Source organism: Mus pahari, chromosome 7 (assembly GCF_900095145.1).
Source record: "Mus pahari chromosome 7, PAHARI_EIJ_v1.1, whole genome shotgun sequence".
NCBI classification, from domain to species: Eukaryota; Metazoa; Chordata; class Mammalia; order Rodentia; family Muridae; genus Mus; species Mus pahari.
In genome coordinates this window covers 73,442,115-73,468,090 of record NC_034596.1, presented here as the reverse complement: position 1 = coordinate 73,468,090, position 25,976 = coordinate 73,442,115, and the positions used below count along the sequence as shown (strand labels likewise).

The 25,976-nt window shown below is 36.7% G+C and overlaps 1 protein-coding gene across 1 annotated transcript in view; it reads right to left on the bottom strand.

Annotated features, from left to right (window-relative positions):
- Positions 1-25,482, bottom strand: part of Ccdc196 (coiled-coil domain containing 196) — a 28,289-nt gene extending 2,807 nt beyond the window's left edge. Inside the window, exons 1-9 of the mRNA XM_021201421.1 lie at positions 25,436-25,482; positions 25,182-25,334; positions 23,909-24,005; positions 22,448-22,498; positions 20,936-21,013; positions 20,679-20,762; positions 20,148-20,198; positions 19,622-19,754; positions 13,655-13,713 (exon numbers count right to left, since the gene is read on the bottom strand). Coding sequence (XP_021057080.1) covers positions 13,655-13,713; positions 19,622-19,754; positions 20,148-20,198; positions 20,679-20,762; positions 20,936-21,013; positions 22,448-22,498; positions 23,909-24,005; positions 25,182-25,334; positions 25,436-25,482 — 753 coding nt within the window. The remainder of the gene's footprint in view (positions 1-13,654; positions 13,714-19,621; positions 19,755-20,147; positions 20,199-20,678; positions 20,763-20,935; positions 21,014-22,447; positions 22,499-23,908; positions 24,006-25,181; positions 25,335-25,435) is intronic.
- Positions 25,483-25,976: the final 494 nt, after the last annotated feature.

Sequence of the window (25,976 nt, the reverse complement as noted above, 5' to 3'; positions counted from 1 at the left end):
ATTTCTCAGGTCCATACTGAAAATTTTACAAGTTAGAAAATCATAACTTATATAGTTTCTTATTTGATAAAAAGGAAACCTGGGAAAATAACAAAAAAGGTTCTGAATTGTAAAGAAAGTACCAAATTTTTTTTCTCAATAGAAAAAAATCTGTAGAATGATATACTTTTAAAAAGGAATTACTGCTAGATAAGAGAAGTGAAAATTTTGTTAAATAAAAAACTAATATTGTTATTTGATGTTGATTTTATTGATAATATATAATTACATAATGATAAAGTTAGAGTAATTAGCATGTCTGTCACTTCAATCAGTTACCATTTCTTTGTGCTAAGAGCATTCTAAATCTACTTTTACAAGTATGTTTAAATATACATTAGTGTTATAGTCACTGTGATGTACAAGTGGGTAACAAACTTTTTTCTTCTTATCCAATTATAACTTTGTATCTGTTTATCCTACTCTCCTTTCTCCTCCATGTCCCCTCACCATTCTGTGGTAGCATTATTCTAGAACACTTTCAGATTGCGTATATGAATGAGATGGTGTGGAATTTGTCTTTATATGTCTAACATTTCATTTTACAAAATTTTCTTTTTATCACTAAATATTTTATTGCACATGCATTGCACATCTCCATCCATCTGTTGTTAGACACATAGCTTGATTCTCTGTCTTAGCTATTGTGACTAGTTATGGAATAAACATGGAAGTGCAGCTGTCTCATCAATATACTAATTTCATGTCCTCTTTTATTTAATCTTTCTGGTTTTGTTGGGGTTTTTAACATTTGTTCTCCCTCCACTACCCCCTGTGTATGCATGCATCCATATCTATTTGTTGCAAGAGGGAGGGTGATGGGAGGACAACTTGGGGAAATTGTCTTCCATTTTATGAATTCCAAGGATAAAACACAAGTCCTCAGTCTTAGCAAGAAGCACTCTAACCTGCTGAGCCATCTCGACAATGCTAATCTTCCTGTTCTGAGGAACCCTGTAATATGTCCAGTAACCAGTCTACAAGTTTACATTCCTGCTGCTACTCAGCTACCTTCATATGTCCACCAGCACTTGTGTCTTATCTATTTAGGTGAGATACATTTTATTATGGTTTTAATTTTTCATTTCTCTGCCTTATATATCTGTTGCTCATTTTCATATCTTCTTTTGAATATCTAATCAAGTTTTTTGTCAGGTTTCTAACTGTATTACTTGGCTTTAATATTGAGTTTCTTACATCTGGATATTTAACCTCTTGTCAGATGTACAGTCTTCACCTATTTCTTCCACACTATAGTTTTTTCTTCCCTCTGGTGTTTGTTTTGCTTTTGAGTTTGATGCTATTCTATTTGTCTTTTTAAGTTTTTATTTTATTGCCTGTGCTTTTGAGGTATTAGCCAAGAATCCTTGACTAGTATACTATTGCAAAATGTTTCCTCTATTCTTTTTCCTATTTAGTAGTTGCATAATTCAGGCCTAACATTTTTTAATGATTTTTTTCAAATGCATAGAGCTTCATTTGTCTGCATTACTTTTATATTTGTGTGTGTGTGTGTGTGTGTGTGTGTGTGTGTGTGTGTATGCCACAGAATGGATGTGTGGAGATCAAAAGACCATATCAGGAATTGAATTTTATTCTCCTTTCACTGTATGGGTCCCAGGGATCAAACTCAGGTCCTTAGGCTTGGCAGCAGACACTTCTACCTACTGTGCCATCACCAGCCTCCCCCCACCCCCAACATCACTTTCTGAAGAGACATATGTCCTCAACCACATTATCAGAAGTGAGATGGCTTCAGTCTTACTGCAACTTGATATGCCATGTTTGATTGATATCCATGGGAGGTCTGCCCTTTTCTGAAGAAATGGAGGTGTGGTGGATTGGGAAGTGGGACAGACAGGGAGGAGGGAAGGGAAACCAGTGAAGTGGCTGTGGATGGATAAATTTACTTTTGGGCTCTCTGTTCTGTTCTACTAGTCTGTGTGGCTATTTTTATGTCAGTGTCATGCTGTTTTTGGTTACTACAGATTTGTAGTATTTTGAAGTCATACAGTGTGATACCTTCAGCTTTATTCTTTTGGGGGGGTTGGTGATTTGGAGTTGTTCATGACTCCAAATTTTAGTTTTTTACTTTTTCTAATGCAAAGGATAAATGTCATTGATACTTTGATATAAGTTAGATTTAATCCTTAGATCTCTTTGAGTAATAGAGATATTTAACAATATTTTAATTTTTCCAACCAAATCGATGTTTTTTATAATTATCAGTGAAAATAATCTTTTTGGTTACATTTATTTCTGAGTATTTTTGTAGCTATTTATAAATGGAGTTTTCTTTTTTTAATTGTTTTCTTTTAACACTTTAAATTTTTTATTTATTTATTATTTATATGTTTGTGGGGCCTGCTTCTCTGTATGTGTACCATATTGTGCAGTGACCCTGTACACCAAAATATCCCCCTGGAACTGGAGTGTTAAGTCATTGTGAATTGTCTGGAAATCAAACCTGGGAACCTCTACAAGAATAGCAAATACTCTTAACTGTAGAGCCATCTCTTCAGCCCCAGGATTGTCTTCTTAATTTCCTTTTTAGATAGCTCATTTTTAGTATTTACAAATACTATATTGTGTACTTTCAAATGAATAGTGGTGAAAATATGTCAAAGTTAAAGTTTTTGCCTAGCATAAGCAAATATCAGGGTTTGGGCTCAGACACTATAAAAGTAAATCAAACTTTTAAAAAGAATAAAGAAATTGATTTTATATGTTGTTTTATATCCTCTGACTTAACTAAATTACTGGTGACAGATTTGGGGGACTGTGTCTTCAGAGATTTCTGTGTGTAAAATCATACTATTTGCTAACAGGGAAAGCTGGACTGATGGCTTTCCTATTTGTTTTTGGTTTTGGTTTTTTCTCTTGAACTTTCAGTGTCATGGTCTCAACCACTGAGTCATCTCTCCAGCCCCCCTCTTAAGTTTTTTAAATAACACTCAGAAATATCTATTTAGAAAACAAAACCAACACCTCCCACTTATCAAAGATACACTTGTTCTTGAGAAGGATCAGGTTCAGTTCCCAATGTCCATATAGGTGCTCATAACTCTCTGTAACTCCTGTCTCAGAGGGTCTAATGTCCTTCATCTAATCTCATGTCCCAGGCACATACATGATATATATATACATACAGGCTGGCAAAGTCATATACATAAATTATTTAAAAAGGCAAATTCTTAGGTGTCACACCTAGATGTTTATAACTTTATGGCCTTAATTTAGATCTATATACTTTGTGTTCCTTAATGGCTTTCTTGATATAATTATCATTGATAACTTTCACTAGGTATTTCAAAGGTTATATACTACTCTCAGAGTAATATATTACTGTGAATTTGATTATGAGTTTATATACATTAGTGAAATTTATACTTTCAGATGTGTTTATGTTAATAAAGTATTTCTATTTCTTGTTGAAGCACCTTCAGTTTTTTTTAATGCTAGGCTAGAAGCTTAGCCTTTGCTTGAGAATATATTCATTAAAAATGAAAAAACTGAAAGATGACTTTTCAGGGCATAATATTCTTGGCTGGCTTTATTTTTTTCTTTTTTTGTTCTCTTCTAGCCTGCAAGGTATCATCTGAAAAATCTGCTAATATTCTCATAGGGACTTTTTTATATGTAACTTTTATGTTTCATTCTTCTTTCAGAATTCTTCCTTGACTGTTGAAATTTTTGTTCTAGTGTTCATCAGAGAAGAGCTGGGAGGTTTTTTTGAGCTTCAAGAATATGGATGTCCCTCAAGGAACTGGAGGCCCCAAGGAGTTTAGAGGTCTGGTGGGGTGGGGGTGGGAGGTGGGGACATCCCCATGGAGACAGGGCAGGGAGGAGGTATGGGTTGTGGAACAGTTGGAGGGTGGACTGGGAGGGAAACAAAATCTGGAGTGTTTTTAAAAAAAAGTATAAGTTAAATAAAACAGCAACAAAAAAGAAGAGCATGGATGCCTCCCCATGACCTGGGAATCTCTCATTATTTATTTAATGTCGTCTGTGCCTTTGTCTTTTCTCCCTGTGGAATTTCCATAAAATAAAGATTTGATTGCTTAATTATATCCCTTAAATATAGGCTTTATTTACTGTTTTATTATCCATTGTTTTTGGATTATTTCAAAAGACATTAGAACTTAACATTTAGAAATTCTTGATTTTGTTTGCTTCTGATCATCCCAGTTAAATGTATATTAAATTCACTCATTGAGTTCTTCAGCTCTAATGTTTCTACTTGGTTTTATTTTATGATGCCTCTGTGAATTTATTTAGGTAAGAATTGTTTTTCTGATTTTATTAACCTACCTGTTTATATTCTCTTGTATCCCTCAGAGTTTTCATATGGTCATTGTTTTCAATTCGCTCTAAGGCAATTCATAAATTTTTCATTTTCTTGGAATCATTTGTTAGATAACTGTTATGTTTTTGCAGTGGTGCCATGTTTTCTTGCTGTTCAACTTTCTTGTACCTGTGTTGTTATAATCTAGTATTATGCTCACCTCCTCCAGGTTTGTAGAGTGGCTCTCATAGGCAAAGACGGACATCTGTAGGTATAGTTTAAGATGACAGTTGGGTAAAATGTATTGGCCTTGGAATTATGTACAGTAGGGAGTTTCTGCAGCCCCTTTACAGCTATCTTCAATTTTAGGTATTTGTGAAATGCTTTAGTTGCCTAGGCTGTGGGAATTTATCATATTAGTCTGCTAGCTCTGGGTGAGGTTTCCCTGGAAGTAGTGAACACAACCATTACGTGTATGTGGCCAATCTGGATTCAGTTCCCCTACTGCCCAGGACTACCAAGGACTAGTTTCTTTTGGACACAGTACATGTGAGTCAGTGGTAGAGCACTGGATATAGGTTTCAACAGGCCATGGTTGGTAGAATGCCTCCTAAACAGTTTGTTTCCAAGGATAGGGATATATATTATTAGCTCCTCTGTGACAATGGTATCTTACCATGTGTGGTGTTTAATTTGGTATAATGCAAGGGAAACAGTTGCTACTATAACAGACTGATGATGCATCCAGTGTCAGGATGGTAATGTAAGGAGCAAAAGTGATGGTGACAGCAGCAGAAAATAACATAGATTCCTCCTTGGGTAATGTCTAAGCGCCAGGCTCCTGTTTAAACAGGGCCCAGGACCTGTCAGAACTGCAAGACTTTTCATCAATAAAGACTGTGTCTGTGATGGTAATGGGGTGCCACTCTGGTCTTGCTGACTACCTCTTTTTTGTGTCAGAAGTATATCTTCATTCTGAGTTGATCTCAACTGATACAACAACACAGCAGAGAAAGGGCATTTCATTCTGCTCTGTGGGGTCATCCTTTCCATTCCTCTTCCACTATGTACCTACCACTTCCCTACTAGACTCCAGTACTCCCCCTCACATATTCGATCCCCAAAATAGTTGTTTATGTTTTGGTCCTTTTGATGGGGAGCACAGGCATTCATAACCTGCAGTTAGCCATCTTGCTGATGTCCTGATTGTTATTTCTAATTGATTTCTTAGGAGTTCTGTCTATTATGCTTTTGCTTATTGAGGATTCAATTTATATAAGTCAAAAAGCACAATTCCAAGTGTGAAAACTTTCATGGGTTATGTTCAAACTAACTTTCTTCGAATCAAAAGCATCATCTTTTCCTTAAATCGTTCATTGGTTTTCTAATGAATAACTTAACTTTAGGGAAAAAATGTTTCCCTATAACATAAAGTCATGCCCCCAAAGAAATGGATCAGTGCTTTAAAGCACTGGGTCTCTTCCAGAGGACACAGGTTCAATTCCAGCACCCATACAGCAGCTCACAAACGTCTATAACTCCAGTTCCAAGGGATCTGATGCCCTCTTCTGGTCCCTGCTTGTGCACAGATATACATGTGGTACGTAAGACATGCATGTAGGCAGAACACACATGCACATTAAAATAATTTATTTAAGTGAAGAGTGATGTGGAAAAAAATGTTTTAACCTAATCTTATTTTCTACCAAATATCTGGTAACTAGAGGAAATATGGTTTATAAAGCATTTATTTTTTTTTCTTCTTAAACCTTAAAAAAAAAAGTTCTAAAAGTTAGTGAGCATAGGTGAATTTGTAAAAGAAAATATTTCAGCTGCCCTAAAGTTTTTCATTTTACCAACTATGACGTCTAATCTTAATGCCAATTTATTGGATGAAGAAATAAAAACCTGGGAAATTCATACAACATACCTATGGGTGAGTACCAGAATTTCCAGATATTTACTAAGGCCACCCTGAATATGGCCTACGCCATCTTAGTCTCATAGAGAGAGGCCCAGCTAGAAGAAAGTGGTCAAAGGATGAAAGCAGCTAGCAGAGTCAGGAGGTGAGGAGCTCTTGTCCCCACCCCCACCTTCCACAAAAGAACCACCAAGTAATGATTATATTTGTATCTACCTCCATATCTCCTGAAGTAGAATTAATCGATTAGAGGGTAAGTCTAACCTTGTTTTTCTTCCATTCCCTACTCTCTGATACCAACTACGGAACATATGAAGCAATAGGGACTTTGAATTGGAAGCAGTTCAGACTTCTCCTAAGGTGCCAGAGAGGCTGTTTGATGTTTGCCTGAATGAAACAGATTACAGAAGTATCTACCTTTGAAATGTGCCAGGTCCAAAATGGCTATAATTTACTTAATACCAACGGTGAGCTTCATGCCTAGCTATAAGAACATAAATTTTAAAATGTTATACACTATCACCTTCTGTCTGATGATTGTAGTTCTGTACTAAAGATAGCATTGGCCTTGCTACATTTAGGAAAGTAGGGTAAACATTGCTAGTCACTTTATGGTCATTGTAAGAGGCAATTTGGAGGATGAAATGTCAGCAAATGTCCTCTTAAAAGTTAGGAAGTCAAGACCTTACAAATGAGATGTTACATGAAGAGTATCTCCCAAAAAGATGGTTTATAAATAGGACAGGGTTTCCCTCAGCCTGCCTTGATGTTTTTGGTTTTGTTTATATATATATTTGGGAGCTGGTGAGATGACTCCGCAGTTAACAACAGTCCTTTACCCACACCAGGTGGCTTATAACCACCTGTAATTTCATATCCAGCTATCCAACACCCTCCTCTAGCTTCTGTGGGGTATACATGTGGCACACACACACACACACACACACACACACACACACACACACACACACGTTTTTAATAAGTACAGTCAAGGATACTAGGTGTTTTACCAAAAAAAAAAAAAACACTGTAATATAAATACTAATAAAACAAATGATATTTCAAACAAAAACTCCGTGCTTACCAATTCAGTTCACCATAATTTGAATAAGAGGTAAGAATACCTTAATTATAAGCATACTCTAACTTAATAGGAAGATATGCCTGTGTTTTTGCTTTTTGTGTTGTGTTTTTCTTTTGCAGGGGATATCCCTGGCTGGCCTCAAATTCACTTTGTAACTAAGGGATACAAGGGATGATTTTGAACTTCTGATCCTCCTGCTTCTATTTCCTGAGTGCTAGAATTATAGCTGTGGATGTTGTGTAATTTAAACTGATATTTGGTTTATCATTTAATCTCTTAAGAGTTGTAGCTAAGATGAGTTTTGCTCATCTTTTGGCTAAGTTAACCAAATAAATTTATTTGTGCCCATAAACCTGAGAACCATGTCCTTCATTTATCAGTTTGACACCATTTGGTAAATAGCCAGTCAATCTAGCAGATGACTTTGCATTGCCATCAGTGAAAGTCAGATGCTGATGTGAAATGTTTTTTATTATGTATTGAAGAAACTGAAAATTTTTAGAGCATTTGAATGAAGTAAAGATAAGTCTGAGCAATACTGAACTTGTAATATCAAACTTTGGAAATAATTAGGCAGGATCTCAATATATAGCCAAGGTTAACTTTAAATGTATGACCTCCTTGCTTCCTGTCTCCTGAGTAGTTCTGGGTTTACAGGTATGTACCACCACATCCAGCATAACAGGACTCATTTCTAAAGAAAGTTAAAACCTCTGCTAATAAGCAAACCAGATTATTTCACACTTCAGTTAACAACCAAGTAGGAATTCATATACTAATCTCCATTATAGGGTAAAAAATTTTAATACACACTCAAATACAGAGTTAAAGTTAAAAGTCTAAGGCCCTTAGGTTAAATGAAAAAGTTCAAAGTAGTCAGCAGTAGTTAGATTTTATATTATTGTTCTGTTCTCATGGCTCTGTCCAATGTAATTGGTTTCAAAAATCTCAGGTCTGCCAGAGTCTCTCAGGGTCTAAGTTAAGAGGTGGTTTTCTTGAAACCGAATGTGGATTATATACTCAGCTAACTCAGTTGGCAGAACATGAAACTAATCATCTTAGGGCTTTGGAGACTTGTTTTTATAGTCAGAGGGGAAAGATGAGTGGGACTGCAGTGTGAGCTGGCAGTAATAATATCTGCACTCTGGTAACCTGTGCTAGCTTGAATTAACTATAGGTCTTTAGACACTTTTCAAAGTATCTGAAGTTCAGTTTCTTCTTTTGTAAAGTGAAGGAATTTTATACTTAAATTGCTAATATTCTGTGAACTCATAAACCTTTTCCAGTTGAAAAGTACATTTCAAAAAAATCTTCCAGGGTGTGGTGAGGTAGCTTGACACCTGCTCCCAAGCCTGACAACTAGGGTTTGGTCCCCAGGATACATATTGTAGAAAGAGAGAACTAGACCTAACCTCCACAGCACACCACACGTACAGAATTGTTTTTAAGAAAATTTACCTTTTTCCTATCTGCATGCAGTCTCCTTTACTCCAATAATTGTTTCCTTTACTGTACAGAAGCTTAATTCAATTAAATTCCATTTTTTAATTCTTGCTATTTTGTCCTGAGTTATTGAAATTCTATTCTAGAAGCCATTGCCTGTTTCTGTATCTAAAGGTACTTTCCATATGATTTCCATTTTTCCATATGATCAGTCATGTCCATCTTTTATCTTATATTAAGGGCTTTGATTCATTTTAAATTTATTTTTATACAGAGAATGTATAAAATGAGGTCATTTCAGTCTTCTTCATGTAGATATCTAGTCTTCATAGCCCCATTTGTTGAGGAGATATCTTCTAATATATGCTTTGGGTACCTTTGTCAAGAATCAGGTGGCTGTAGATATTTGTACGTATTTCTAAGCCCTCTAATGTTGTATTGGTCTACGTGACTGTTTCTGTGATGATACAATATTGGCTTGTTACTGTGGCTTTCTAAATCAGATATCGTGTTACTTCCAGCATTGCTCCTTCTGCTTAGAATTGCTTTGGCTATTCAGAGTCTTTTGTGCTTCTACTTGAATTTCATGTTTCCTTTTTTCTGGTTTTGTTCAGAATGTTGCTAGAATTTTAATAGTATTTGATAAAATGTCAATATTCAGAATATGTAAAGAACTCAAAAGGTTAAACACTAAAACGTAAGTTTAGAAATCTATTTTCAATAAAAGAAAAAACAATAATTAAATCAGTACATGATCAAGTAAATTTAAAAGAAAATAGTTCTTAAAGTGTAAGTAGCCAGTAAATACATGACAGAAAAACATCTCAATTCCTTAACTGTTAAAAAATCAAATTAAAACTACACTAAGTTTTCATCTCAGCCCAGTAAGAATGACTATCATCAAGAAAACAAACAAAAATGTTGCAGAATATAAGGGGAAGAGACAGAACTTACATATAAGTAGAGAAGTAAATTCATCAGCCACTATGGAAATCAATATGAAAATTACTCAAAAAGATTAAACATAAGATCAAGTAAAATGGCTCAGCAAGTAAAATCAGTTGTCATGTATTTGACCAGAGTTCCATTCCTGGAACCTACATAAAGGTGGAGAGACCTCGGTCCCATAAAGTTGTCCTTTAACCTTTGCACATACACCATGGCACATACCCACCACCCATCCACCTACCCACACACACACATATCATGCATACACTCACACACACACAATAACTTTTAAAAACTAACAATAAGACTACTACCTGATCTTGTTATAATACTCTTGAGTGCATGCAAAGGGCCCAGAGTTAGCATATAGTAGAAATACCTGCACATTCTTATCTATGGCAACACTGCTCATAAAAACTAAATTATAGAATCAGCCTAGGGTTCCATTGATGGAAAAATGGGTAAAAGAAATGTGTATATATGTGGAGGATTATTGGGCCATAAAAATTAAATTATTTGTGGGAAAATGGATGTAAAACTGATGAGAAAGATTGCTTTTAAGTGAAATAAGCTAGACAACGAAGGGCAAGGTTTCAGGGTTGTCAAGATTAGTGTGCTCCCGGGACTTTGTATAGATGTGTGAAGATGCCGTGATGAAACCCATCACTTCATGCAATTAATATGTACTACTACTTTTATATTTATCTTTAAAATTCGTTTTAACGTGTTTTTAAAGAATTCTTTGTGAGTTCACTGTAGCTGTCTTCAGACACACCAGAAGAGGGTGTCAAATATCATTACAGATGGTTGTGAGCCACCATGTGATTGCTGGGATTTGAACTCAGGACCTCTAGAAGGTCAGTGCTCCTAACCACTGAGCCATCTCTCCAGCCCCTTCAATTTAACAAGTTTTAATTAACATAAAATGACATCAATTTTCTTCCTCCTTTTCCTTACTCCAGTCCCTTTAAGTACCTTCCTTCCAACCCCTTCTATGGCTCCCCCATTCTCAAGCTGATAGTCTCTTTTTCTTTGAATGTTGTTAAAATACATATATGTGTGTATGTATATGTACAAACATAAATCCTATTGAGTCTGTTTTTGTTGTTTGTGTATATATTGTTTCAGAGCTGACCACTCTACAATGAACAACCAGTAGGGGGACTTATCCCTAATTTCCCTTCTTTCAGCAGTTATTGGTTACCTGTAACATTTTAAAGGGGACTGGAGAGGGGTTCCAAGTGCACACTACTCTTCGAGAGGGAGCCTAAGTTTGGTTCCCAACACCCACATCAGATGGTTCATAATTGGAACTACAACTCCATGGGAGTATAATGCCTCTGTTCTCTTCAGACACCAGCACGGACATTCGAGTACATGACCCCCCACCCATGAAATACATAATTAAAATAACTTAAAATCATTTTTTTTAAAAAATGCATTTTAAATTTTTAGTTTTCACCTCAGTGAAAAAGAACAATTAATTGGCTTACTTAGCTTATTACCAGGAAAGTACTATTTTTTTATTACTTTTGTTTATTTTAATCAAAATACTTGAGGGAAAAACTTGGTCACTTGGCCCCATGAACTTTGGAAAGATATGATAACAGCAGAAGTATATATAATTTCTTTGCCTTTAATGGCAAACAAAAAGTAGAGAGAGGTACCTTCAAAGGCACATATCATAGGGCTTATTACTTACAGCCAGGCCCCTATGTGCATCTCCCAAAATAGCGCTACTCACTGTGGGCCACTGGCTATGGGCCCATTTGCACTTGAGCTTTGGGGACCACTTCATATTTAAGCCATAACAAATCCTTGTACAATATAATTTAATAAACTTCTGTTAAATCCTAGGCACTATGTAAATTCATTATAATGAAAAGATGAACAAGACATAGTTCTGTGTCTTAAAGAGTTCATCATCTGGTATGAGAGAGATCTGGGTAAATCAATAATTGCAATATAATTCATTAAGGAATGCTCAAACCTAGGTAGATGTGGTAGTGCCTGTCTTTAATTCCAGCATCCTAGAGGTAGAGGCCAGCCTAGTCCACATATCAAGTTCTAGGAGAACCAGGGCTACATAGTGAGACCCTGTCTAAAAACAAAACCCTCAAACCTGAATGAACATTAGAATTTTCTGAGGACCTTAACTAAAAATTATATGTTTTTGCCTTATCTCTCAAAAAAGTTTATTTAAATTACTTGGGTGAAAATTGCTATTTTCCAGAGTCTACAAGGAGATCCTAATACACAGGAAGGATTGAGAATCACTTAGATAGAATAAAGATAACAAACTTCGTTCTTAAAGAAAGTGGGAGCCAGGCATTTAGTGCCTTTAATTCTAGCACTCAGAATGCCAAGGGACATGGATCTCTGTAAGTTTAAGGGACAGCCTGGTCAAGTGAGTTCCAGGACAGCCAGTGCTGCATAACAATATTCTGTCTCTAAAAACAAGTAAGCAAGCAAGCAAACAAACAACAACAACAACAACAACAAAAACATACTCTACAAGTATAGGGGCCAGTGTTCACAGTGTTAGAATGTGGTAGTGTATGTCCCACAGCAAGATGGGAAATGGACATAGTAGCAACTCCCAGAAGCTCTCAGGCCAATCAGCCTGGTCTCTGCATCCATGATGAATAACACATCCTGTTTCAAACAAGATGGGAGGATGACCTCTGACCTCTACACGTATACCATGGCACATGCACACACTTACACGGAGATTAAAAACAAAACAGGCAATCATCAAGCAGAAAAGGAGGAAAGAATCTTCTGGCTTTGTACCTAGAACTCATGCTCCATCAGGGAAACTGGAAACAGCTCCATAGAACTTACTATAGGACTGTGAGGGAAAGGAAAACGGTGAACGTTGAGACTGGGGAGCTAGGCAGGAGGCAGATCAACTATTGTCCGTGAAGGAATTTGGACTTCATAAAAGTGATGGAGAGTGACGTAATCTCATTTCTCTTAAAGAAAAAATAATAACTTGTATGGTACTATGAAAGATGGATTAGAGAGCTTGGAAGCACTAATATCAATTAATAGACTGTGGTAACTCAGGAAAGGAGGCCTAAACTAAGAACAGTAATACTAGTGAGTATAAGGTATTCAGGGATTAGCTAGCAAGGGAACAACCCACAAAGCAATGGCACATGAGTGAATAAGAGCCATCCAGGGGCTAGAGTTTTCTTTATTTTTCACCTAATGCTTACTTGCCAGCAATGATCAGTTCAGAAGTGAATACTTCAGAGGTAGAAAAATGTCTGTGAATTATCTAGAAGCAATGTGATTTGAAATTCAGTCATTTCACCCAAAATTTACCAACATAATTAGTGGCTATCTATAATACCTATACTTAAGTCCCAATATGCTTAGGGCCAAAATGTGCAACATCTCTCCCCCAGTTTGGTGGTAGAATGGAAGGACAGAACTAATATAAAGGTTTGAGAGATTTTAGTGAACAGAAAGGCTGTACCTAGTTTTCAAATCTGTCCAAAGCAAATGTAGGGAAAGTCTTCTAATCCTTCAGAGCTTCATCTGGCATCGACTTCAGAAAAAAAGAGCCCCTGTCCTACATCCTCATCTGACTTTTCTCTAGTTCCTCCGTATTGTTCTGTGTAGTTCTTTGATCCTGGGATTCTCTTTAAAATGGAGAAGAACAAGAAGAGAGGGGAAAGTTAAAACAGGTATTTGCACCTCTAAACAATCATAAATTATAATGCATAGTAAATGCATTTCAGGGCTGGGGTTGCTGCTTACAATAGAGCTCTTGACTGCCATGCACAGGCCATGGGTTGGAGTCTCAACATGGCCAAAACAGATCCATAAATGTATAAACAAATGTTTTGCAAAAATCTATACCCATTATCTAAGCCTTTTAAAATTGGAGTGGTTTTGTTGTTGTTTTGAAAGTTAATTCTCTCACCATATCAAGTTCATTTCTGTTGATTGTTGCTCTCTCCATAGTTGTAGCACCCATTTTACCTGAAGGAAAACATTTGGAAAATGAGATCTATTAATATTCATCATGGTATTATTTAATTGTATAACTGTAAGACTAATAATTGCTTTGATATGAAGTTTCAAATTGTTTTAGAAAATTAGGGAAAATTTAAACTTGTAGTGGTAGACCTTTTTTTTTTCTGTTGAAAGCATTTGTTCTATAGCGGAAAAACTCATTTCAGAATTACATATAAATAAATTTTTTTAAACATTTTGAGAGCCTACAGAAATTAATCTCGAACATTTGAAAGAAGTGGGATGATAAACCAACTCCATATAGGAACACTATGCAAACATATATTCGACAAAACAGTCATGTAGTAAAAAAAATGTCCAAAGTAGAAAGGCGGGGTCTCAGCAAGTGAAAGAAGGGGCAGGATGAGTAATATACGGGCTGTGAAACGGGAGGCAAGAAAGAAAATTGTAGGGTGTTGGATAGCAAGCATGTCTAGGTTAGGTCTAATCTAAAGGAACCCTGGTAAATTTGAATTTTAGTACACACTAGTAATTTTTTAGTTCATGTTCCATGTAAAATCTGAAAAACAAACAGTTATTCATTGCTTAGCCAAAATTCAAATCTGTCTTTAAAAAAGAAAATGGAAACCCCTCTTCAGACATCCTGCTCCTCTCCTGAGCACTTGGTATGAACAGGTGAAGCCATTGTCACCCATTAACACTGTCTTAATGAGGATGCTATTTACTTTTTAATTTTTTTACTGAATTCATGTTTAGGGAAAAAAACTAACTTTATTCTTTCTGTCTGGACTTCTGTAAGATTTTATGGAAAACAAAAAAAAATGACAAATTAGTTTCATCATCTGTTAATACCACAAACACCAATTTTATGTTTAAAGGGTTCAGATTGCCTCAAAGTTTATAGACTTTTTAAGAGCAATACTTTGGTGAAAAATCCAGATTTGAACTAGTTGTGGTTTCCGCCTCTGCCTCCCAAAATTTTAGCCATCAGGAAGTAAAGAAGGAAAGGTGAGAGGTGAGAGGAATAACTTGCTTTCAGGACAGAGGATTAGTGAGTAAATGTGTTCCCAGGAATATTCATTTTCCACTTCCCTGGGCTTCAGTAGCACAATATCCAGCCTTCAGGTTCTTCTAAGGAGAACCTTCTGTGTCTTCTCAGCTCAAAGAAATGCTAAGAGACTTGGCTATGGGGAAGGGGTAGTCAAAATCAAGTATCTTATCACAATTACGTTATTACTGAAGATTATTGCTGAAGACAAATCATTTGAATCTAGAGATTGCTTAGTGCTCTCTGTGATAGGTGATTAACGAAGGGCACAAGCTGCAGTCTTAAGTAGGCTGACATAAGCAGGGCTGACACAAACCCTGAGCCAAATTCTAAGTAAACCCTTTCAAATGTGCTATATCTCTGTGAGGTGGGAGAAGTGAAGGCTTATCCTGGAGTGTGAACAGCAGGAACGATTTCTTGTATATCAGATGCCTGGAGCAAAGACTGATACTGATCATGAATGTTGAGTCTCAGGCTTCAGGGAATTCCCCAAATAGGGATTGCTTGAACTGTAACAAAGTATTATTTGCCAACAAAATGAAAGGTACCATTAACTCAGCCAGACAGCACAACAGGAGACAAAGGATTTTTGGCCAAGAGCATGGAGCAAAACTTCCTTCTATCTGGAAATATCTGAAGTGGAAAGACCTATATTTGCCTGATTTGCGAAAGAGGTGTGCCCAAGAGCTCATGCCACTTTCCTCTAAGCCAAGCTTAAGCAATGCAATTCTTTTGAAACTAGAGGGACCAGAACACCATCCAAAAGGGCTATTGAGTACTCAGCCTTCAAATAGTGCTTGTGTAATAGCCCAACCCTTTCACTTTACTGCCCTAATTGCCTAATTTATTTGTAGTAGAGTGAAAACGTGTTAGATAAGAATTATGGAGGAAGTAGGCAGTTGCTTTCATTTTTTTTGTTTCTTTGTTCAGAATGGGGTGAACTAGTTAAGTGAGGAGAATAATAATGGTTAAGGGCTGCACGGCAGAACACCGTGTTTAATGTTTAATCAAGGCTGCCAGTAATACATCTTGATGTCATATAGCATAACACAAAACATCAATAGGCTGTTTTTTTTTTTCATTTTTCATTTGGTTTATAAATGTGTGGCACATTTTGTCCTAGGGGTAATAGAAAGCCAAGTCTCCTACAGCATTTCACATTTCCTGAGTTACCATTCCTTATGGACTTGGCTTAGATGTGGTTGGTGCCACCTACCGGGCTAAGTACGTAATTACATGCCTCCCAACCTATTTGTAAATATCTAAAAATTTGATCTTGAATTTGATCTTGGTGCTCAAATTCAGGTTGACACGATATAGTTAAGTTTGGATTCCCATCATAATTTTTAAGACTGGAAGAGACATAAGAAGTACAACTTTAATACCACCATTGTGTCATTCAGTCCAGAACACGAGCTTTAACTGTGGGTACAGAAGCCTGGTTTTCTGAGTTTGCTTCTTGTTCTGTATTGCAGATCTTACAGAGCCGTTATAAGGGTTATATGACATGAGAGGCTGTTAAAGTTCCCTGCTACCTGTGGTGGCTGTAAATATTAGGTACAGAAAAATTGAAATCCAATAACTTGCTTATGTTGGGTAGGGGATACAACACTTATATCTGACTCTAGAGCCATGGCTTTTCTCATTGAATTAAAACTTCTCAAGGTTTGGTATTGAAATAATTTTAGGTGACACCTATAATGAATTTAAGAGATATTATAACATGGCTTTAAATTCTATAAATCACAGTGGAAAATTATTTTGAGTTGAACTCTCAACCAAGGAAGCCTTCTGCCCTGCATGCTGGAACTCTAGCAAGTGCTTCAGCAAGTGCTCAGTCATCACCTTTTCCAGTGCTTTATACTTGATAGAGCCAAGGAGAAAGTTTAAAGTTGATCCTTGTTTCTTTTTCTTTTTCTTTCTTTCTTTCTTTCTTTCTTTCTTTTTTTTTTTTTTTTTTTTTTTACTTATGTGAGTACTCTGTATCGCCTTGGCTGTCCTGGAACTCACTCTGTAGACCAGGCTGGCCTCGAACTCAGAAATCCGCCTGCCTCTGCCTNNNNGGAACTCACTTTGTAGACCAGGCTGGCCTCGAACTCAGAAATCCGCCTGCCTCTGCCTTCCGAGTACTGGGATTAAAGGCGTGTGCCACCACACCCAGCGCGATTCTTGCTTCTTTAAAATTCTCTTGTTAGTTATACTTTCCGAGAGTGATAAAGCAGGCCTCAGGCTTGACCATCTTTCTAGAGTTAATTTTTCTATCTCATTATTATTAAATTTACTTGTGAAAACTATATATTTTTTTCACTTAGTAATCCAAATTTTGTGGCTGAGCATGGTAGGTAGCTTGTGATACTGATACCTGGGAGGCTGAAGTAGAAGGATTACTGTACATTTGAGGTCATGATGAGCCACATAGTCAGTTCCAGGCCAGCTTAGGCTATAGAATGAGATCCTTTTTTGTTTTGTTTTCAACTGCTTTTGTTTTCAATAAATGCATGAAAGAAAATAAAGTCAACCTGAGTAGCAATCATGAATAACTAATAAGCAGCAGCCTAAAGAGGTTGGGAAAGTAGTACTGCTACACTAGTCCCCCTGCTGTTGACATACTGTAATTTAACAATTCTCCCATTGTTTTAGTTTCTTTTCTGTTCTGAGAAAGCCATTCAAACCAAAAGCAACTTAGTGAAGAAAGGCTTTATTTGGCTTACATGTCCCAGTGACAGTTCATCATGAAGGGACATCAGAGCAGTTGTTCAAGACAGGAACTTGGAGCTGGGAATTAAAGCCAAAACCATGGAAGAAAATTGCTAACTGGCTTCCTCAGCCCACTCTCTTTTATAACCCAAGACTGCTGGCCCAGGGGTAGCACTGTCCACAGAAGACTGGGCCCTCCCAAACCAACCATTAATCAAGGAAATGCCCCTAGAAGATGTGTCTACGGGCCAATCTGAGGGAAACATTTTTCTCAGTTGAGACTTCCTTCTCCCAGATAACTCTATATATCAAATTGACCAAAAAAAAAAAAAAAAAAAAAAAAAAAAAAAAAAAAAAAAAAAAAAACTACCAGCACAACCATGGTAAGAACTAGCATGTATTTTTAATAATGATAATAATAATAATAAACTAGAGTTTATAAATAAGTCAACATAACAAAATCTATGACTGTTGGGTTTCAGATCCATTTGGGCTCAAATAAAAAGATTTTGAGTATGTGTAAGCATATACGCAGCCAGTAAAACACGGGATTGGTGCATCACTACTGCCGGTGGCTGTGGTAATGTGTAGTAGCTGAGAGCTATAGAAACCTATTGCTTTGTTTGCTAGGAGTGAAAAAAAAGGGAATGAAAACATGGACCTGTGGGCTGCCGCAGTTCAGACGGATTCAGTTCTCTGTGTGTGTAGGGGAGTCTCCTGAGGCATGCAAATGGAATGGAATCACTAATGAGGGGCTGAGTCAAATCTGGAATTTAAAGAACTGTTTCCTTACTCTATGGCTCTCTTGAGATAAACTTTGGCTAATTTTCAGTGACATAAAAACAGAGCTTTCTGTTTTTCTCATACTATGTCTTTGTCTTTTAACTTTTGTATACTAATCACTTATTGTCTCCAGGTTCTTTCTTTCCAACTTTCTGCTGTCCAATTCTTTTCAAAATATAGGTGGAAAAAATATGTGTGGAATTCTGCCTGAGTATATGTAAACAATCCAGTTTTCCTCAATTTTCCTGATTTTATCTATTAATGAAGATTGAATGCTGTATGCCTGGACCAAGTTATTCTAAGTCTCTCCATCTTATTAAATATTTTTATAATAATGATTTGTTTACATATTGTGTCAAGGAACAGATAAGAAACAGTCTAGGGAATTTAGATATTCTGGAAATATTGAAGATATTGACTATGGCTATTCCATAGTAAAATTCTGTCCCATTCTGAAGGCCTGGGGGAGAAATCACTTCTAGAGCTCAGTAACATGAACATTTATATTTGTCCTAATTAAGTGGTTTGTGGTCACTTTGTGAACACTGACAATCCAGAGTGAATTCCAGAAATACATTTGTAGCCCACCTCCACTAAATAGCACTTCTGTCATACATTATCATACTCTTGACCAACTTATTTTCCATTTTCTTTGGCTTGCTCATCTGTTTATTTGGTCATATGTGTTGTGTGCAATGTTTATAAGACATTAAAGCTCTTTATGGACTAAGATCTAGAAGAGATATCACATACAGAGTTACTGATACTTGCGGGACATTGCCATTCTTGGATTAGGATTTCTACAACATGCCCCCTTTTAAAATATAGACTTCAAATTAATAGATTCTTGAAAGTTTAAGAATCCTTTCCCTGCCCATCATAACCTTTACGATACTTTTTATGACTATGATTTTTCTATGATATCATAAAATCTTTAGGGGAAATCAATGGCATTCCCAGAAAACTATCTGAATTAGTGAGCTCAGAGCCCTTACCAACTGTCTGTCTCCTATGCCTTCAGCTCAGAAACAACAGTCTATTCCAATGTGCTGTATGAGATCAATCCTAGTTCTCAGGACAGTGGTAAAGGTGGAAAAGAAACTAAGTTTTTTGAATGTCAAATATTATCACCTATATATCCTAAGGTTATAGTATATTACTTTATCTTTACAAAGGAAAATGTAATTTCTTCCACAGAGATTTTTTACCTTAGTACAATAGCTTTTGAATATCACTATTAGTAATAATAGTGATAATTTTTATTTAGACCACATTGAACTTAGATTGTGTGCCAGATACTGTAATGCTCACTGTTAAGTAATGGGACCTTAAATGTTAACAAACAAAACAAAACCTCAAACTATGTACCTATGATACTCTACCCACCTTGAGGCCTCAGAAGATTCAAAGCTCCTTGCTTTGGCTCAAAATTGTGTTGTAGGTACAGTGATGATTTAAAGTCATTGGTCTTTCTCAGGGCTTCAGTTTTCAGCTCAATCACTTTGTCAAGAAAGCCATTCTGAAAGAGAACATTTTCCAACACCTATAACATTGACTTTTCTAAATGTACTATTATCTGTGTTTCTTTATATAGATGTTAAAATAAAGCCCTCAGGTTTTGTCTTTTAGAGTTAGGAAGATGGTATTTGTTGTTTTCCCATAATTTCAAGTAGTACAAAGTTAAAAGCATGGAAAAAAGTAGTTATTCAAAACTATACAAAAATATTGAATATTGAATATTCAAAAATATTCAGAGTAAATCCAGAAATAGGTGACTTCATCTCTCTCACACAATTCAGTTCTTTTAACAAACAATGAAGATGGGAAGATTGACCTTAACAATATGAAGTGAAAAGCCTTTTCATTGTATGAAAAAATATATCCCATGACCAGCTTTGTAAAACCTTAGTACCTGAAGGATGCTGGGTTGTTCCTCATATTTTATTTTTGTCTGTTGCTTTTCCTGGTGGAAGAAAGACCTTCTGGGTGACAAAGTAAATTGAGATAAAAATCAGTTTTTTTCAATAGCCTAAAACAACCTTATACAAAATTATAGTGCAGGTTCACTGTCAGGTTGGTTTTTATTTTAGTCTTCTTAATTCACCTTCCCATGTAATGCATTTTCTAGAAGCCAAGAGATGAATGAACACTTCATTTTCTGTGAATGATTTGTTTTGGGAAGATGAGATGGAAATGTAATATCTCTAAATAAATTTCCAAGATAAATCAACAAGTGCTCAAGTGTATAGAATTGTCATTGTTGGTGTGGATTTTTTTCATTTTAGGATAACTAACATGATTTTGCAGCAGCCTGTAATGCCAGTCTAATATAAATGCAATATCCCAAGGATACATACATTATTTAGGAGCATCCCACATCTTAAGCAGATAATGATTAATGTATCCATTCCAGAAGCCACAACTGCTCAGAATGATTGTTTACCTTCCTTATGTCGTCCACTTTGTCGACATCTGATGTCTCTGGCTCACTTTTGGCTTTCCAAAGTGATAAGGGGGATTTCTGAGCCTGATAGGAAAGATAGGAAATAAAGGGATAGGTCCAGATGGGAAACACAGTGTTTTGGCAGACCAGAAATCAAATATACCCCAAAAGTCCAGATCCCCTAATTAGCCTCGATTATAGATGGGCCATTTCCAACAGTCTGGCATGAACTTGTCTAATGTTTTAAGTCTACTTACCTTTCTGTCTTGCATGTCTGCCTTGGGCTTTGTTGGTAGTGATTTCTGTTGCTCACAGAGTTCTTCTGACTCAAATGTCTATGGAGAGACATTTTGGCAAAGCTTTAAATCAGTGGTAATTATGAAGTCAAGGGTTTTGGTTCCTGCTAGTCACCAACTTCTCAGGGCTCAAAATAGAAATTGTATACCTACCACAGGGGATTCAAAATGGTTCCTTATAATAATAACTATTAAGTGAATCCATATAATATACAACTAACAGTTAAGCTTCTCACCTCATTACTGACTCTCACTACTACATTACAGTCCTTGTTTAATCTTCACAAGCCTGGGAATTATTCTTATAATTGATGAAATTGAGACTTGGAGAGGTTAAACCACTTGTTTACAGTAATATGGCTACTAAAGTACAGAGATCTTTCTGAATCCGAAGCCTGTGTTGTTAACCATTGTAAATATTGCTCTTCTGTATTTCTCCTTGTATAAAGGTTAGGTAGGAAACATCACATAGAGAGACCAAAAGTGAGTTAAAAATAATATAATTAAAAGTATAAGCTGATACTGAACAATATTACTGAGGTTAAATAAAAGAAAGCTAGGGGAGGCTTTGTTTTACATAGAGCAAACAAGAGCTTTTCTGAAGAGGTGACAGTTAAACTGAGGCCTGAAGGATGAGAATAAGTAAATCGTGAGAAAATAACTTTGTAGGCGGGAGTAAATAAAGCAAGAGCAAAGACCTTCAGCCAAGAAAAGACAAGGTAAATTTGTGGAGGCCTTTGTGGTGGTTGTGGAGAGAGCAAGGGGAGTATGCATGTCTCTGTGACTTCATGTGTGCATTAAGGGGAGCGTGCATGTCTCTGTGAGTTCATGTGTGCCTTAAGGGGAGTGTGCATGTCTCTGTGAGTTCATGTGTGCCTTAAGGGGAGCATGCATGTCTCTGTGAGTTCATGTGTGCCTTAAGGGGAGCATGCATGTCTCTGTGAGTTCATGTGTGCCTTAAGGGGAGCGTGCATGTCTCTGTGAGTTCATGTGTGCATTAAGGGGAGCATGCATGTCTCTGTGAGTTCATGTGTGCATTAGTCCTGTTGGATTGGGAAGACAGTGTTTCACTGAAGTCATCCACAACGTCTGGCTCTCACCACCTTCTGCATAGATCCCTGAGCCTTATAGATTTGGGGGGAGTTGGGGCAGGGGAAAAACATAATCAAAATATATAGCATGAAAAAATTTAATAAAAATCTGTCACAGGAAAGAAAGATGTAAAAAGAGGAAGACTTTTAAGAGAGGAGACTGGAAAGTTGGGTACAGACCTATTAAGTCACAGTAAGGTGAGCTGTAAAGGGTTTTCAGCAGATGACTGAAACACTTTGAATGTTTTTAAAAGTACCACTGTGTTGTGCAAATAGAACATCTCTGGAAGCATGATATGAAAATCAGTGTGAGGAGCCAGAGGAATGAGAGCTTCTTTGCATTATTGGTAGGACAATACTTTTGAGATCCTTAGAGGCACACCTTGTCCCATAGCATCTCCATTTCCTTCTGAAGCATCTTATTTTTCTTTTCCTATTAGAAGAGGGAGAGCCGATATAGCTGTCTCTTATGAGACTATGCCAGTCAGTGCCTGGCAAACACAAAAGTGGATGCTCACAGTCAGCTATCGNATGGAACACAGGGCCCCCAATAGAGGAGCTAGAGAAAGTACCCAAGAAGCTGAAGGGGTCTGCAACCCTATAGGTGGAACAACAATATGAACTAACCAGCACCCCTAGAGCTCATGTCTCTAGCTGCATATGTAGCAGAAGATGGCCTAGTCAACCATCATTGGGAAGAGAAGCCCCCTTGGTCTTGCAAACGTTATATGCCCCAGTACAGGGGAACACCAGGGCCAAGAAGGGGGAGTGAGTGGTTAGGAGAGTAGGGGTGGAGGGTATAGAGGACTTTGGGGATAGCATTTAAAATGTAAATGAAGTAAATACCTAATAAAAATTGGGAAAAAATTTTAAAAAAATAAAAAATAAATAAATAAAGAAGAGGAAGAGCCAAACAAATGGATGTGCTTGTCTGATTGTTAAGTAAGGTTAGAAAAAGAACAACTGTTCAATGGTAGAAAAGGGATTCACAGACAGCAAACCACAGAGGAAGGCAGGAAGTAGGTCTTGCGTTTCATAGAAAAACTAAAATATGATTCGGATAATGACGATGATGATGATGATGGTTGAAAAGTTATTTCAAACAATACTTTTTATGGTATTTATGAGCTATATCAATAGAAATAAATTCTTAACTCTTAAGATGTTCTTATATGATGTTTCTTCAGGGCTTAGATCATTAACTTCTAATATTTAAAGATCTTTTACATTATTGCCTTCATAAAAGATCTACAACTTTCAAAACAACCTTTTTCTTTTCTTTTGATAGGTGTTTTTAATCATTTAGAAATGAAATGACAAGAGTTAATATTATTATTATTATTATTATTATTATTATTATTATTATTTTGGTTTTCTGAGACAGGGTTTCTCTGTGTAGCCCTGGCTGTCCTGGAACTCACTCTGTAGACCAGGCTGGCCTCAAACTCAGAAATCCACCTGCCTCTGTCTCCCAAGTGCTGGGATTAAAGGTGTGAGCCACCAATGCCCGGCAAGAGTTAATATTCTTATATTCATCAACTAATGAATGAAACTTTTTTTTTATGTAAAAAACCGTAGAATCCAGGACAGCCAGGGCTACACAGAGAAACCCTGTCTTGAAAAACAAAAACAAACAAGAAAAATTAGAATCTTGCTAACTAGCCCCTGTTCTTTCCATCATCCAACCTGATTTCCTTAGCATCACCTTAGATTTTTTAGATACAGAAAGAGATCAAAGAGATTCAGATTTGAAGCATCAAAGACCAGAGATGAGTATTCATTTCAGTATATGACAACAGCAGAGCACGAAGTTCCGCCTTAGCATCTACTGACAGCATCTCACCAGGTTCTGTTTCCTCTCCTCTGGCTCTGTAACAAGCTCCATGACTGGAGATTCGTCACATCCCCTTCCCGCCATGATCTGCCTCATTATCTGCAGACTAGAAGAAAAGAGAGAAATCGTTAAATATATGTGCCGTTTCAAAGGTAAAATTAATATCTGCAATCAGCCAAAATGTATTCTTCCATGGAGGTTCAGCAGAGGCTGAGACTCGGGCAGGAGAAACAGCCGAAACACTGAAAGTGTCCCTGGGATGAGTCCATTCCTGATTGACAATGTTAGGAAGGTATAAACTCAGTAATGCATTTTGGGCTCTTTAATACTCAAAACTTAGGTCTCCAACAGCCAGTGAAAGTGCTTTCCACCCTCTGAAAAGAATGTTTTAGTGCATGACTTGAGGGAAGGAGTGTTTCTGCCTCTATATAGAAGAAGTTGAAAAATTTGACATCTTTCAAATTAATTCCGGAATTATTCCCATCACATATCTGTCTGCTTCCTTCTACCCCTGTGAGTATCCAAATATGAATTAGTATCAAGTCTGACTATGAGAAGGATACTATTTAAAGGCAGTCATTAATTTATGTTTGTGTTACTGTCCTTTTCCCTCCCTGGATCTGAGTAGAATGCCAGATCTAACATGCTCTCGTGCTCCAAGAGAGGTCTATATTGCTGGTTCACAAACAGCTGGTGTTAGACTACTTGCTGAGTTTTATTCTCCCCAAATCTGAGTTTCTTGAGTGCTTACACTAAGGGTATAGAAAGAAGATCAACTGAAGGGATATTTCCTTTGATGAGAAAGGAAGCAGAGTCTTAGACGTTGCTAAGAACAATTTTCTAGCAAAGATTTAAATTTTCATCTCCCTAACCCAAAGAGCTCCTAGACTCAGAAAGAAATCATCACTTTTCTGCTTAATATAGGAAGAGCAAGTGTTTACCCTAAATTAATTCTACCAATATAAATAAGCAAAAGTATCAGTGATCAGTATAATAATAATGGGGCTATGCTACTAAAGGCATTTACCTGTCTCATGGGTGGGCACAATGGGAAGAGTAACTCTAGCTTCATGAGATGAGGACCAAGTCATATTTATGTAAAAACAAATAAAATGAAGGGTTCCTATTTGTCCTGACTTTGTAGTGGGAAATTTTTTATAGTCTAATGGAGATGATAGTCTAAATTTATAAATAAAACAAGCCAGTGATACTTATTACTAATCCTATGGTGGTTGCATTCTACAGACTTTCTGTCTCAAAGAAGCTGAAGAGGGACCCTTACCTCTTTTGTTTTTCCTCCAAGTTAGCCATTACCTTCTGCAATAAGAGATTGTTCTTATCTTCCAGAGGTTTCAGCATCTCTAGAATCTCCTGCTTCCTTAACTTTAAATCCTCATTCATTTCTTTCAAGTAGTTGTCATATATTTTAGAATTTCTGTGGGAACAGATATAATAATTCATCTGTAGCTTGGGTGAATTAACAGCCATTTCCCCTCCCCAGCAACTGCCATTTGGCTTCCCCTACCAGAGACTCACTTTTTTGAGGACAAGCCAGATTCTGAAGAGTTTGTGCCACTTGTCATCTTGAAGGGAAACTCCTCACAATAAAGAGGCCTTCTTGAAAATATGAGCTGCCTTTCCCCAAGCAGCTAAGATAGCATTTGGGGCTGTTGTTCTTGAAGCTCCTATTGCATTGGACTGATTTTAGCTACAGCTTGAGGTCACAATAGCACCAAGATGACAAAGTCAGCAGATACTTTAAAGTAGCATCAGTAGCTACTGATGACTGAAAATACTTAACTACAATGTTAATTCTTGTCTTAGGTTTAGCCAAAACCCCAAAGTTTTCTTCTGAAACCTTTGAATGAATAGAATAGAGTCACAATGAGAGTGCTTACATTATAAAATTACTGTTAGATTAGAAAATGGTGATTTATCAAAAAGAACTCATCAACATGTACTGGCTAGTTTTGTGTCAACTTGACACAGCTGGAGTTATCACAGAGAAAGGAACTTCAGTTGGGGAAATGCCTCCATGAAATCCAGCTGTAAGTCATTTTTCTCAATTAGTGATCAA